Source organism: Lepidochelys kempii, chromosome 11, assembly GCF_965140265.1.
Source record: "Lepidochelys kempii isolate rLepKem1 chromosome 11, rLepKem1.hap2, whole genome shotgun sequence".
In the NCBI taxonomy this organism is placed as follows: domain Eukaryota; kingdom Metazoa; phylum Chordata; order Testudines; family Cheloniidae; genus Lepidochelys; species Lepidochelys kempii.
The window spans coordinates 13,183,195-13,199,429 of NC_133266.1; the positions used below are offsets into that span (position 1 = coordinate 13,183,195).

Here is a 16,235-nt window from a genome sequence, read left to right on the forward strand (position 1 = left end):
AAAAAAGAAATCTAATTCAGGGGAATTAATTTGGACATAAACAAATTTTCCTTTTAAACAAGCCAAGCAAAAAATGAAAATTACAACTGGAAATCTGAGCTACAATTCAAAACTCAAGTTCTAAAACCAAGAAATTTAGGACCAAAAGCTGTATTCAATATAGCCACACTCCCTGAGTTTTTCAAGTATTGAAAACTATCCAGATAGCAAAACTTTAGTAGAAATGTATTGGGGGGGCAAATACAAAAACAGCCTAAGTACAATAATGTGGTGGAGCTGACTTCTTGTCTTACGAGATAACATTCACCGTTGCTGCAGCAAGATATCCTTGTTAAATAAAAGAATGTGACCTCCCCACAAACATTTTCACCTTGATGAATGTCTGCATTGTATCACTGCCATAAATGAACTCCTGAAGTCTTATTCCTTCACCCTCAATTCACTCAGGGTCATACCTTTAAAATGGACCTGCTAAAATTAGGAATTGCATGACACAGTGAACAATACCTTTTCATCAGATGTCTGCTATGCTACTCCCCGTCTAGTCAGCAGGTCAATACAGGAATTAGTTTACAAAACTTAAAAACTAAATAAAAATAAACACTGACTTTTTAAAAAACAAACATCTCTAGAAATGCCTTAGGAGTAAAATATTGTTTTTAAAATCACTGAAAATTAAAATAAAAACATCAGGTGATTTATAGCATGTTGCTAGAACAATTTTATTGTACACTTGAGGTTAGGACACAAATGTTAACTCAAGTCATTAAACTCCAAGTTTCATCCTAAAATGTACCTGTAAAATATATCTGGTATAAACAACCAATGAAGGAGAAATCAAGCTCCAACCATTAGTCCTTTTATGGCCCTTTCCTCAGGGCTTGTGGGGTTACCCACAAAACAAAAGCCATGAAAAACACTCAGCTTTAAAACCCCCAGGGGCTTCAGCTTCCTCTTCCTTTTATACTCTGTACTATCAGCAATATGACCAGCTGGGACCTGTTAACCCTTCACAGGCTGCAGTACCTTCACCAGTTCATAGTATCATATTACATATTTTAGGAAAAGGCCATTTCTACTCCAGACTATATGTCAAGTGTACTCAGCCACACTCATGTTTCCTCTTTAAGTATTGGGAACTTTTCAGATTTTTCCTTAACCTTATCTGGCTCATGGATTAATAGAATATATCAGTTTTCAATTACATTTACCACAGACCCTAACTGATAAAGAACATGAATATTCTCTCATATGTTTTTATTCAAGAACACATTAAAATCATGAAGTACCTTTCCAATTGCTTCTGTGTGATGCTGCGTGCATATCTGAAGTCTGCTAACCCAATGCTGCCGTTCTTTAGCATCAGTGGCTGATAAAAAGCAAACAAAAATAATTTTACAGGAACAAAAATTAAAGTATAGGCAAGAGTACAGATAATTTTTCTTATTCCTTTAAAATAACACTAATGTAGCACTAATGTAGTACTAGTACAGATAAGCTTTTTTTCTCTCTCTGGGTAAAGAGAGAAACCAAATAAAACTATTTATATAGTGCATGGAACCAATACCATATCCTGGTTTTATTGCCCTTCAGAAGGAATGTACAATTTCCTCTTTGGTAAATCTACACATGATACCAGGAAACATACACAGGTCAGGAAGAATGCAATGGTGAGCCTCAAGGGAACAGGAACAAAAAGACTTTAGCCCAAATTTCCATAAAAGTCTTTTCCCTGGCTCTAGACTAAGATGCCTGTATAGCAGTGGTTCCCAATCACTGATACTTGAAGCTTTTTTCCATTGGAATTATTGGCTGGCTCTCTTCCCACCAGCAAAAGTTACCTAACATAAGTTATGAAACACTGAAATATAGAATTTAAGGGACTGTCTATTGAGGTTCCTCCCCATATCAAATTTATGGTCTTGGACCAATCACCATCCCATAGATTTTGGGGTGCCACACACAAAAAATTAGGATATTATATTCTGTGTGTGCAGTTTTGTTCATATGTTTCTAAAGCAAACAAAGAGACAACCAAACACAAAAACTACAACCACATATAGGAGGCAGGAGTATCCTCTAGTGGAAAAATCTTCTGTCCAAGAACTTAAGTCATACCTCTTAGTTTATACTGCTCTCCACTAGCAGCATTAACGGTGAAGGTATGCGAGTCTTCATCGCTGGGTGAAATTACAGCTCCAGCTAGCTGCAAGGTACCTCTGGGCTTTTGATTTCTAGACTGTTCATTCACGAAGTACTCCAGCAGGCCAGCTTCATTGTTTAAAACAAAAAATCTGTGATTGTGATAAAAAGTCCATTTATAAAATAAAACTAACACACATTTTTAATATAAATAATCATCACCCAACCAAAACTATCTCCACATAAGTTTGGGGAGAATTCGTTTTTGTTTTAATCGGACCAGGAGACGTCAAATGGTTTACGCGAATACCACAAGTTGCCAACACAACCTCACCAAATATACTAGCTATAGCTTAAAATTGCCCAAGATTAGACTCATACAAAGATTCTTTAAAGATCAAACCTTTGCATGGTGTACGTGAACTGTCACTAAGTAAATTAAAAGTACATTTATGATACTTCAGGAACACAGTCTTGGAAGACTTAGCACTGTGCATATGAGAAACTTTAAGACAAAGCAATACTAGCTACAAAGATAGGGGAGTGTAATTTCCATCACTGGACCAATGCCAGTTAGAAATAGACACACTCACAACTTATGCAGCACACAATAGAAGGTATTTCTGTTGTACCAATAAAATAAAAACCAGCAGGATCTTATTAAAGGGAAAAAGGCAAAATACCACATTTATTGTGAATACAGAAAGAATCATAGTAAGCAGTTAGTTATAGTTATAACATTCCATTCAGTCTCAAATTTATTCTCACATTCATTCATACAAACATACACACACACACACACACACACACAGGTTCTGCAAGGTTGTTATCATAGTTACCAGCCTTAGAGTTGCTCATGCCAAGCCACTGGCCAGGTGGCCTGGACATGAGGAGGGAGCAGGGCCTTGTCAGATGCTCATCTGATGCTCCTGGAAGTTGGTTTGCAGAATCAGACCCCAAAGTTCTCACTTTTTAGAGTCTATTTTTATAGGAATTTCTTCCTATGCCAGTCTATGGGAATTGCTTCATCATGCTGTTGCTGAATCAATCAGCAGATAGCACATTCCTGACGGCTCCAAGATGTTATCTTGTTCTTTGGTTCTCCCATTCTTGAGGCTGTTGGGTGGATTCCAGTCTGCCCTCCGGGTGGGGTCCTCTGGTTATTTCCACTTGACACCTTCTTCAGCCGATGGACACTGGATTCTTAGGCTGGCACCTCCCTGATCATTCAGTTATTATCCACACCAAGCATCCATCCACATACATCCTCTATCACTATTTTAATCACAATTGTTAATACAACAAAAGGGTGGGGAGTCTCTGGGTGCTGTTTCTGTTGTTAGAGTATTGTTTTGAGTCTCTCTCTCTGTGAACTGCTTTGAGAACAGACTCTGTCTTAGAATGTACTAACACAGTTAGCAGCTTGCAAGTTTCACACATAGAGGGAGAGAAACAGTACCAAAAACCAAGAGACCTCTTCATTAGTAATACCCTGGAATTTGAACTATGGGGAATCAAACTCATTTGTGATTTTAATACAGAACTTCTTTAACATGATCCAACATTTCAACAGGTGTCCTTAGCTCAACTCTCTGCTTCTACTGTTGTGCAACATACTGCATTAGACAGCTTGTGCCTCCAACCACAACGTTGGTTGTATTGTTGTAGTGCCATGAAAAGTTTGAGAAAGCGTTGCTGAATACCCCCCCTTACACACATACATCACAGCAACCAAAAAAGGCCATTGAAATGCTTAGTAGTCCTTCTCTGCTTTTCATTAATCTCTCAGTCACATGCTAAAACAAAATGTTATCCCTAATATGAATGTAGCAGGTCCAACTCTTATCTACTTGTTGGTTTAATCCATATTAAATCTGAAAAATACATAAAAGTATTTTCTATTATGTTAATTGCTTAGCAGAAAAAAAAACTGTGTGAAAAACATATCGATTTAGATAATGTCAATCAACCTTGTTAAAAAAATGCTACAAAAAAACCAAAAATCAGACTTACCGATATTGCCAGCCAGTGACGAGATTGGTATATTTCATTAAATAGCCATAAATATTTTCCATGTGATCACTGTTAGAAAAACAACAAGACAAAAACCAGTCAGATGAGACCAAATAAAGTAACAATTAAAACCATTAAAGTAGAAGATCTAGATTTTCATTTATGCAGTCTAAAGTCCACTTTCAGCAAACTGCTCAAAATTTATTTTAAGAAGGAGAATTTGTTTGAATTTGTTTTTGCAGGCTTACTGCAGAATAAAGAAACTTTAAGCAGACTTATTGGACTATCAGTAAAACTAAAGAATGAAAATTTTCAATATTGTTGAAGCAATGAAAGACAGTCTGGATCCGTAACATAAAATAGACACTTCTGGACACATTTATGATGCTTCAATATTAAGTAGTCAATATACTATTTATGACACCTGCCTGCCTACCCACCCCTCTTCTCTCCGGGGGGGAGGGGGGAGGAGGGGGGTAGTTTTGAGTTTCTACACAAAATTAATTTTTACCACCTTAAAAAAGACCCATATTAATCTCAGTAATTAAAAAGAAATCTGTCATTAGGCACTACTAATTAAAGTAAATACAGTTCTATTCATGTTGAACTTCCAGAACCATCAACAACTATACTAAAAACTGCCATATTGCAAATAGAGAAGATGCTCTGAGAAACCCAAGAGATAGTTTCAGATCACATTAAGAAATACTTTAAAGTATTAAAATGTCTTCACCATTTGTTTTACAACAATTTGGCACAAAAGATAAACAAATAACTTCTCTTCTGGGGCCCAAATCTGTAAGAAGCTCAGCACTATCTCCCAGTGAAGACAAGAGGCAATGAGGGCAGTCAGTACTTTGCAATATTAAGCTCCATATACAGAACTATTAGTATATATTTGCCAAAATAGATACTCACTCTGAATGTACTTGTTAGGGATGGTCTTCTTATGAGACCAGATCAGAGTTGTATTACAGTAGTTCCTGTAGGCCCCATTGTGCTAGGCACCATGCACACACATAGTGAAATATAGTTACTGCGGAAGAGGTTACAATCCGAATAGACAAGACAAAGGGTGGAAGAAGTTCTCAATTTTACAGTGGAGGAATTGAGGCATAGAAAGATTAAGTGACTTGCCTACCATCACAGAGGAAATATGCAGCAGAACCAGGAACTGAATCCAGGTCTCATAAGACTGCAATCACTGGCTGCAATGATAATTGTTTACTTTTACAGAGAATTATAAAGATAATTCTCTAATAATATTTTCATCATAGTTAAACCTCTAATTAAATCTCAAACGTTTGCTTTATTATAGTAGTTGATGGTTCTTACATTTCCCGGAATTCAGAATATATGGGAACACCTTACCTAGATAACTTACTGATAAGTTTTTCATCTTTACTAAAAGAACATATGCAGGCAGAATATGGCTACTGAAGTCAAGGGATTAATGTAAAATCCATTCATTAATAAAGACTGCTAAGCACAGTGGAAAATCTTTGTCTGTATGCACAAATCAAATTGTTGCCTACGTTTTGTTTCCAAAAGATTTCACTAGTATGACAATGTTAAACTGTTTATATATGTGAAATTCTTACTATTTCAACATTATGTAGAAAAATTACACCCAATTACATCTTAAAGTCTTTTTTATGACATACCTAATCGGACAATCCAAAGTAACATGCTAAATCACTATTCCAGTAAGAGGTCTTGCTGACTTTGTCTCTATGAAGGTATTCAGTTTACGAATAATACTCTTTTAGTTTTTCTTTTTTGCAGAGGAAATCAAAACAAACGCACTAATTCTTTCACCCAATTATAGTACATTAAAAATGGCACATCTGAAGCACAGAGCTTTAAAGAAAAAAAAGTAGGGCAATTTAATTTTATGTAGCAACTGGCTTGTGACCTATAAAACACAAGTGGCTATAGTTGCATGTGGTCATATAGCATTACAAAACTAGGTCTACATAGGGCTGAGGAGAGGTTCCTAGTCTACCAGACAGACACTTTCCTAAAGGCATCATGATTTTGCTAAAGCAGCTGGACAATTAACTCTATCACACACAAAATGTAGAAACTGTGTTGGAGGACACAAATGACTGCAACTTTTAATAAATGAGGACCTATTTTCCCCCTTTGGTAGTCTCCATCAAAGTTCTTTCCTTTCAGAACTATGCCCAGAGAGCATGTAAATAACTGACAAAACATAAGGACTGAAACATTCATCTTAGAGAGAGAACATGAGAAAGAATTGCCTAACATTATTGAAAATCTACCAACATTTCTCATGTCAAAAAGTATTCTATAGAAACCCAGTGACTGGTTCCTTTCCCAACTCCATCCATTCTGCACAGAAACAGGTCATTCAAGCCTCCTTTTCATCAGAGAATTGCAGCACAGCAATTTAAACAGGTGTGACAGAACCAATAGAAGTTGCAATATTGTGAGTGAAAAATTAGCTCCATCCTGTTTCAAACAGTACACCATGTCCACACACAGCCCCCCCCTTTTAAATATCGTACAGCCTCAGAATTGTTCTCCCAGCCCACAATTCCATGAATGCCTCCTTGGACCCAGTTAATAACTTCCATGGTATGGGTCTATTAACAACATTTCATGTTTTTGGTTTGTCCGGTGGATGTTTTGAATGGTTCCGTCCTACATCTGAGGATCTACATGAGTCATGAGACACTAGAAGATGCCACGGTGGAGGAGGTCCAGCAACTCCTGCCACACCACCCCCAGGCTTCAAGGCCTGGTATATAGTATGAATTCCACTGTCTTTGGGTGACGCTGCTTGCGGATTTTGTGTGCGTGTGTGCGCTCACACACACGTTTATTTGATCTTTTCATGTTGAAAACAGTTTATTCCCCTCCCCCACCTTTCATAGCTGCAACAACAATTCCATTCCCCAGTGTTTTCTTCTAGGAGGGAGAGACAGGTATGCTCTAGATCTGGAGGGAAGACATCTTTTTGGGTCCCTCATTATGGCCTATAGTAAGTTCCTCATCTTCCCTTCCCCAAGTAATGCTGTCAAGGATCCTGAGGATGATTCACTCTTCAAAGAGTGAGGAGAATAATAGGTGCTGGAGAACCCAGGGGAGTTAAGTACATATTCACGAGTTAAGTAGAAGAGTGAGCTGCCTGTCTATGTAACCTCTAACTAATAATCCTTTTGTGTTTTCTGTTTTAAACTGCTCAGGAATACAGAGATGCTGCTCAGGCAGTGAACTGACTGTTGTGACAACTTCCAGTAAAGTAAATTCATTGAGGTATGTGCCGGACACTAACCAACCGCTGCTTGTTTCCTTTCTATATAGCAAGAGAATCCCTGTGGACAAAGTCTACATGTTTTAGAAAGTGTTACTGAAGATGTATTTTTCATTCTACAGTTGTAACTTCCTCTGCTGCTGCCCTGAAGGTCGGGGCAGTAAACCTGGAGGGTGGAGGAAGCAATGGGCAGAGCTCAGACCTGCTGAGCACTGCCTCTGTGGCTCTTGAGCCTGCACACAGCCAGTAGGTAAGTGCTCTGAGCTGCTGAAGGTGTCACTGACGCATGGGTACAGGCACTGCAGAATTGCACTAAAGACCAATTGCTGTTCTGAAGCCCATATTATAGAAATCAATTCTGTTGTCTTAGTCTAGTTCCTAAATCAATAGATGTCTATGTAACACAAACATGCCAGAAACCATTAGAAGAATTACAGAACATTGACAGGTTTGAGAAATAATTATGTTCCTGTTTCTGTTTCTCCTCCAGAGTAGGATGCAGTAGCTGAGTGAGCATGATAGGAGGAATCTTGTGGTCCTACTGCAACTGCCATTCCTGCTTGTGTGGATAAACGGGACTTTAGTGTCTGCATAGAGCACTGGACTGACTACACCAAATTTCATTGCCCCTCCCCATACAATCTATTTCGAAGCAATTCACTCAGCCTCTGAGAAATTCCTCACTTTAATCATGAGGAAACATGCCCAAAATAAGAGTTAGTCCATGATTCATTCTAAGATATAACTACAAAACATTTTAGTAGCAATATCTGCAGACAAGATCAAAACAGAACAGAGTGGGTTGGGCGTGCTCTAATTAGAGCACAACAATCTCCTCCACTCTTTCCCCCACACCCTATTTAAAAACAGAGCTTAATAGTTCATATCCAGCTGTTACCAGCAGAATCACCCTTTTCTTCTATGTGGCAGCATTAAAGTAACCTTGCAACAAAGAATCCCCAGTAAGATGGCAGACTATTTATAGTTGCTCAAACAATACTACAGGTCTAAAACAAAATCATTCGGGGAAGGGAATCATGCAGTCATATATTCTTAGGGCCCTTCATTTTCAGTTCTTTTATTTAATTTTTCCCAGGAATTTATCTGTGTTTATTACTATGTTAACAAAAACAGATTAAAATCAGTGGAAAAAAACTTAATTTTCTGCGTAAACATGGGGGGGTTATTTTGGTGGACGGAGGGACAGGGGTAAAAAGTATTCATAGAGTAATACTTTAATTGAATTCAGTATGGTTTGCTGCAGAACCAAAACTCAAAACACAGTGCCACCTCTGAGTTTAAGAAAACAATACATCTCTAATCCCCAAATAAAACTTTTCATTTGAATAAACAGTTCACTGTTGTAGACTTAGAACTATTAGCCCATAAATATTTACATTTAATAATTGGGCCACACCATTTGTAGTGCATACACTCAATTTCATGTTTTCCGGTTTTGGGGTTTTTTTAAATTTTCAATTAGTTCCTTGTGGTCTGAAATGTCTCCTGATACAGATTTTCATTTTCTTTCCATTTTAGTGTGTCAGACCTTTAAACATTATCTTCTAAGAGTCTGAATGTATACGTAATAGGTGTGAGATTCATCAGTACATTTAGAACTTGCATGTCTGTTTGTTGTGTGTATCTTTTAGATTACTACACAGCCTTACTTTAACAGGCAGCTTGGCATATAGACAGACTAGTATATGATCGTAATACATCTCTCTCTTGCAATGTACTGTATTTTCCTAATAAAGCAAGTTATTTTTTATATATATTTGAATGATATAAAAGTAGGGTGAAAATCAGAAAAAGAACAATACTTTTTGTAAAACCCAGGACTTTTTCAGTAAAAATATCGGTTTCAACTGAAAACAAGGGACTTATATATTCTGAATACAGAATTTTTTAAGGGAGAAACAGTAACGGTATAAACTGTCTGAAAATGCTTCAGAACTGCTACCATATTATTGGCATACACAAAATAAAAAAGTATCAAGATTTGAATCAGTTGCACTCATTTAGAGCTACCTAAACTTTGGTGAAGTTTTAACAACTTTGGACAGAAAAAAGGTGTTTTGAAATTTTAAAGGACAAGCTTGCTTGTAAACATGTATGAAGTTCAATTTTTAAAAAGTTTGGTCTGAAACTTGTCTCCAATCTCCTTCGACTGGATTCACCCACCACTTTTTCACGATATGAAACCAACTGCAGAACATAAATCAAGCCCTGCCTTTCATTTACACATCCCTTAGAACACCGTACACTCAGAAAAAACAGAACCACCACCATGCTTCATGACACCACAATCTAAATCATGCTTATGCTGTAAAATAAGTGTGAGGAAATTCAGAGTGGTAGCTTCTGCAAGCAACACCTCAAGATGAGGAAAGGAAACCAGCCAGTAAAGGACTATGGCAATCCGCATACTATGTTTTGGAAATCACCTTATCGGATTATGATGATGGTGAATCAGATGGTTTAAAAAAATTAATGAAAATACATAAGTAACAGTGAAACAGAGAGCTGTGATCTTCCCAGTCCGAGGACACTGACTGAAACATAGGGAAGTGCAGCTCAGCAGATGAATACAAAAGGGAAGTGACTTGGAGACTTTCACAGTGGAATTAAGTTAACTTCTAGTGAGTAACAGTGGAATTTACCTTAACCCCACATGGAGTCTCCAGCCTCCCCCACATTCACCTACACTGAGCAGCACTTTTCACAAACTATGCCAGCAGACGACATTTCCTGAGTACAGTAGGAGCAACATAGTCCCCATCACCTTAGTATCTGACCAACTCACAATCTTTAATATATTTATCCTTACAGCACCCCTGTAAAGTAGAGAAGTGCTATTATTCCCATTTTACAGAGATTAAATAACTTGCCCGAGGTCAGACGAAGTTTGTGGCACAGCAGGAAATTCCACCTTGGTCTCCCACAACCCAAGCACACCAATGAACCATCCACTCCCTCATCGAGATACACCCAGTAAGATACACAATTAAGGAAATAATTAAAGCTTGGCTGGAAAAATTTACCCAACATATATCAGCCTCATGACTAAGCCTCCTCACCAGGTTTAAAAACTACTTGTGTTGCCATGCCAAAGTCATGCCCTCTTTAAACAGAAGTACATCCGCACATTTCATTCTGTACTATCATGGAAACCAGGGTGGATAAAAATCATTTATTTAAAATCGGTTTTTTGGATAAAATGCTTTTTGAGGAAAAAACCTGTCTAAAGATATATCTTTGAGCTATAATGTCTCATCATGGAATAGGGATTATAAATTCTAATTCTATAGTATGAGACAGGTTTCAAGTGAGCTGTAGCTCACGAAAGCTTATGCTCAAATAAATTGGTTAGTCTCTAAGGTGCCACAAGTACTCCTTTTCTTTTTAGTATGAGATAATCATGAAATGTTTAAGAAAAGTTTTGTAAACATGTTTTGTAAACAATAGTTCATGGATTAGGGACCCCATTTTATGGGGTTCCAGGAGCTTCTGTATAGATTATTTAGGTTAATCTTTCTATCTACCCAATGGGACTCAGTGTTCAGTCTAGAAGATACCATCAGAGATGCTTTGTTTTGCAGTTCTCAAACTGTGGATTTGTGTCTCGAGAGAGAACATGCTTGTTAACAGCAAAAATGTTTGGAGAGAGAGAGAGAGAAAAGGAGAAACAACAGACATCATCCCTATTGTCCCTCTGCAAGTTTGTTTACAGAGTCAATCCCTTACCTCTCTCTAAAAGTGCAAAGTTTCAAAAAGTTCAATGAATAGAAGATGGTTGGGACGGAATAGATCTGGAGAAGAAGTCTGGAGATAAATGTGAGAACGGAGGGACAGGCAGTAGAAACAAAAGTGAAACTGTTTGAGCAGCATATTCCAGAAGTCTTGAGGTCTTTTTGAGCGTAGCCTTCATTGAGTTGAAATCTACCATACCATTCTCTCACTAGAAGGGGAAACCTATTATGGCAGACCCAGTTTGGGAATAAGAGCCATTCAAGAAATATAGGTTTGCTGATGAGGTTTTAAAGAAAGTCACACCAGTGAACTGGTGGAAGTCACCTAAGCACTTGGATTCAGACACTGTTGAAGTGATAATCTTACTTTTAACAGCAGTAACTTCTTCTGCTGGTGTAGGAAGATGATTTTCTTTCTTTGGACTAATTTATTCCAAATTGAGAAATCGTTTGGGACCTGAAAAAAGCAGGAAAGCTTGTTTTTCTTTTCCAGATTATGAACAAACAGGAAAATGAAGGTGAAGATGACTGAGTCAGCTGCAGAAGCCAATATTTTAAGTTTCTCATGTTAACCTGGCTGACAGTCTATTTAATTTTTTTTTAATATTTCATTTAACTATTTTAGTTAAACAATTTTAACAAAAACATTGAAGTTTTTTTAAAATCAAGTTTGACTAAATTCAAAAATTCATGTGCTTATTTTGTTAAAATATTATGTTTGCTGTTGAAGAAAAAAATCCAGAATACATAATGTTGTTGTTTTAGTTAAATAAAACAAATTTAAATGGTGATCTCCTCCTAATACAGCATGGCAAGAAAATCCTCCAAGTATTAATGATTAACCTGTTGAACTGGAGATAGTTCACCTCCCAATAACTTCATAAGTATCTGCTTCAATTACCTTTGTCCAAAAAAAAAAATAAAAAAAAATACAGCACTATTTTATTGGGTGGAAAATAACACTTATGCTCTTTTCAGGGATCTACAGAATGCTTTTAATATTCTAGAATTTGGTCTGGAAATTCAGGCATTAGCTTGGTCACAGATTAACTGAGTAATGGAAAATAGGTGGTAAAACATCAGAAAAAAATAGGGTTGTCCTTAAAGTCTTTATCAGGGTACTTCATGGATCAATATCAAGACCCCATAAAAATATATAAAAATAATGACCTTCTTGTACAATTCACTCTAAATCTGTGATATGCATATCTGATTCAGTTATTTGTAACAGTGAAAGAGTGAGTGAAGTGTTCAAAATGACTTGGGAAAGGATTTTGAGTATCAGTAATATAAACTCTACACTATCCTATTAAGTGGATAGTAACTTGAAATTGTTACAACCGTTCATAACTTATCTAAGTTGCAGGAGTAAATACACTTGGATGTAAGTATTTCTAAGTCCTGACAAGCTTCAGAGGGGTAGTCCTGTGCCACCGTATAGACTAAGACATATTGGAGCATGAGCTTTCGTGGGTGAATACAAAAGTCCTGACAATATTCTCAGGCCCATAAATAACAAAATTAAGACAACCAATCTCAACAATCATTTAATCTAGAAGACTATATTTTCAAGAATGTTAATAAAATAGTTTCCACTGTATTACAAAAGATGAGTTATGTATACAGTAAAAGTATTAGCAGAATTACAGCACGAACATGGTGTAGATGTTTCACCCCAAAATAAGATATACTGGGAACACAACAATGTGGCCCAATTCCGACTGGGGCCTTTGGATACTACCACAGTATAAATATTTACTACTAAGGCTATGATTTTGGCACAGAGGTCACAGAAATTGTGAATCTAAATAAAATTAGTTAAATTCTGGAAATGGCTGTGGGAAGAAGAGGGAAGTACTTCAGCTGCAGAGCTAGGCCCAGCTTCCTGCTCCAGGTGTTGCTATCTGGCACCACTCAGGTTTTCAGTATCCACCCCTCTTGCAGCTGGAGAAGGAGGGGCAGATGGGCCAAATCAGAATGCCACTGCAACCTAGCACATGGGGTCACACCACCAATCAAATTTGGCCCCATCTACCCCTCCATCTACAGAGCGGCGGATACCCAAAGTTTAGAGGCATCAGGTCTCATGTCCAGAGTGGGGAGCTGAGTCCAGGAACTGCTGCTGCAGGGTCAACTTGCTCTCAAACCCTCCCCTGACCCAAACTTTTCCAAGATTTCACTGACTAAATATTTAGGCCACCAAGGACATGAAATGTCTTTTCTGTGAAATGCCTTGAATGAGAAGTACATGGCTAATCTGCCTAAAAGCAAAACCACATTGCCCCTGCCAGGAATGTTGGTGACATTCCTGTGACTTTTCCTTGAACCTCCGCCGTGAAATTTACTAAAACTTCTTGTGCCAAAATCTTAGCCTCATTTACTGCTCTCCTGTAGTAGTTGTAGTCTGCCACTTTTATTATAATAAATGTCAAATATATTATACAGGTAGGCATATGTTGCAATGAAATCCTTGCACCTACTTTAGAGAAATCCAACAAGAACTCATTTTGCACTCCTCTGTGAAGCCTTTATTTTGTTTTTTGAGATTCCTCGGTGTGCAGTAACTGCTTTTACAAAATATGTCCATATATCATTGTCATAAATATAAAGGGAAGGGTAAACCCCTTTGAAATCCCTCCTGGCCAGGGGAAAGCTCCTCTCACCTGTAAAGGGTTAAGAAGCTAAAGGTAACCTCGCTGGCACCTGACCAAAATGACCAATGAGGAGACAAGATACTTTCAAAAGCTGGGAGGAGGGAGAGAAACAAAGGGTCTGTGTCTGTCTGTAGTCGTCTTGGCCGGGGACAGAACAGGAATGGAGTCTTAGAACTTTTAGTAAGTGATCTAGCTAGGTATGTGTTAGATTATGATTTCTTTAAATGGCTGAGAAAAGAATTGTGCTGAATAGAATAACTATTTCTGTCTGTGTATCTTTTTTGTAACTTAAGGTTTTGCCTAGAGGGGTTCTCTATGTTTTTTGAATCTAATTACCCTGTAAGGTATCTACCATCCTGATTTTACAGGGGGGATTTCTTTATTTCTATTTACTTCTAGTTTTTATTAAAAGTCTTCTTGTAAAACCCTGAATGCTTTTTCATTGTTCTCAGATCCAAGGGTTTGGGTCTGTGGTCACCTATGCAAATTGGTGAGGCTTTTTGTCCAACATTTCCCAGGAAAGGGGGGGTGCAAGTGTTGGGAGGATTGTTCATTGTTCTTAAGATCCAAGGGTCTGGGTCTGTAGTCACCTAGGCAAATTGGTGAGGCTTTTTACCAAACCTTGTCCAGGAAGTGGGGTGCAAGGTTTTGGGAAGTATTTTGGGGGGGAAGGACGCGTCCAAACAGCTCTTCCCCAGTAACCAGTATTAGTTTGGTGGTGGTAGCGGCCAGTCCAAGGACAAAGGGTGGAATATTTTGTACCTTGGGGAAGTTTTGACCTAAGCTGGTAAAGATAAGCTTAGGAGGTTTTTCATGCAGGTCCCCACATCTGTACCCTGGAGTTCAGAGTGGGGGAGGAACCGTGACAATCATAAAACAAGATTGAACCCTTATGCGTTTCCTTGATAAACAAGCTTCAGGCCCAAACTTGTATACAGTATCTATATGGAAATGTTGATCTTTGATAGTTCTTAGCTAATGGAATTTATTTATAAACTTTGCAAGGACACCACCACCAAAGCACCTGCTCATGTCAGACCATGTTTATCTTCACACCATCATTCTAAGTAAGGGTGGTATTACCCCCGTTACACTTAGAGAACTGCACAACAGAAGACTGAGTTACTTGCCCAACATAACACAGGAAGTTTGTGGCAGAGAAAAAACAGAGCAAATCTGAGCCACAGTCCAGTGTCTTAGCCACAAAACCATCCTTCCCTTGGAATCACTGCAGGCTGCTAAAGTTAGGCAGCTCCTTATATACAGCACTTTCCAACTCCTTTACAAACACCCCTCTGAGATAGGTAAGAATTATCCCCATTTTACTGATGGGCAAACTATACCACTCAAGTACCTTTTCCTAACAAGCCAGATTACTTCATTAGCCCACACACTCCCTTGAAGAAAAAAAAGGCGGGGAAGCCTGTCATAAATATAAAGGGAAGGGTAAACCCCTTTGAAATCCCTCCTGGCCAGGGGAAAGCTCCTCTCACCTGTAAAGGGTTAAGAAGCTAAAGGTAACCTCGCTGGCACCTGACCAAAAGGACCAATGAGGAGACAAAAAGAAAAGGAGTACTTGTGGCACCTTAGAGACTAACCAATTTATTTGAGCATGAGCTTTCGTGAGCTACAGCTCACTTCATCGGATGCATACCGTGGAAACTGCAGCAGACTTTATATACACACAGAGAATATGAAACAATACCTCCTCCCACCCCACTGTCCTGCTGGTAATAGCTTATCTAAAATGATCATCAAGTTGGGCCATTCCAGCAGGAGAGTGAATTTGTGTGGGGGGTGGAGGGTGAGAAAACCTGGATTTGTGCTGGAAATGGCCCAACCTGATGCTCACTTTAGATAAGCTATTACCAGCAGGACAGTGGGGTGGGAGGAGGTATTGTTTCATATTCTCTGTATGTATATAAAGTCTGCTGCAGTTTCCACGGTATGCATCCGATGAAGTGAGCTGTAGCTCACAAAAGCTCATGCTCAAATAAATTGGTTAGTCTCTAAGTTGCCACAAGTACTCCTTTTCTTTTTGCAAATACAGACTAACACGGCTGTTACTCTGAAATGAGGAGACAAGATACTTTCAAAAGCTGGGAGGAGGGAGAGAAACAAAGGGTCTGTGTGTCAGTCTATATGCTGGTCTTTGTCGGGGATAGACCAGGAATGGAGTCTTAGAACTTTTAGTAAGTAATCTAGCTAGGTATGTGTTAGATTATGATTTCTTTAAATGGCTGAGAAAAGAATTGTGCTGAATAGAATAACTATTTCTGTCTGTGTATCTTTTTTGTAACTTAAGGTTTTGCCTAGAGGGGTTCTCTATATTTTTGAATCTAATTACCCTGTAAGATATCTACCATCCTGATTTTACAGGGGGGATTTCTTCAT

The 16,235-nt window shown here is 38.2% G+C and overlaps 1 protein-coding gene across 1 annotated transcript in view; it reads right to left on the bottom strand.

The window, feature by feature from the left end:
* Positions 1-16,235, bottom strand: part of OSBPL11 (oxysterol binding protein like 11) — a 72,534-nt gene that overhangs the window by 40,668 nt on the left and 15,631 nt on the right. The window contains exons 2-4 of the mRNA XM_073305184.1: positions 4,156-4,224; positions 2,119-2,294; positions 1,290-1,369 (exon numbers count right to left, since the gene is read on the bottom strand). Of these exons, the coding sequence (XP_073161285.1) occupies positions 1,290-1,369; positions 2,119-2,294; positions 4,156-4,224 (325 nt within the window). The remainder of the gene's footprint in view (positions 1-1,289; positions 1,370-2,118; positions 2,295-4,155; positions 4,225-16,235) is intronic.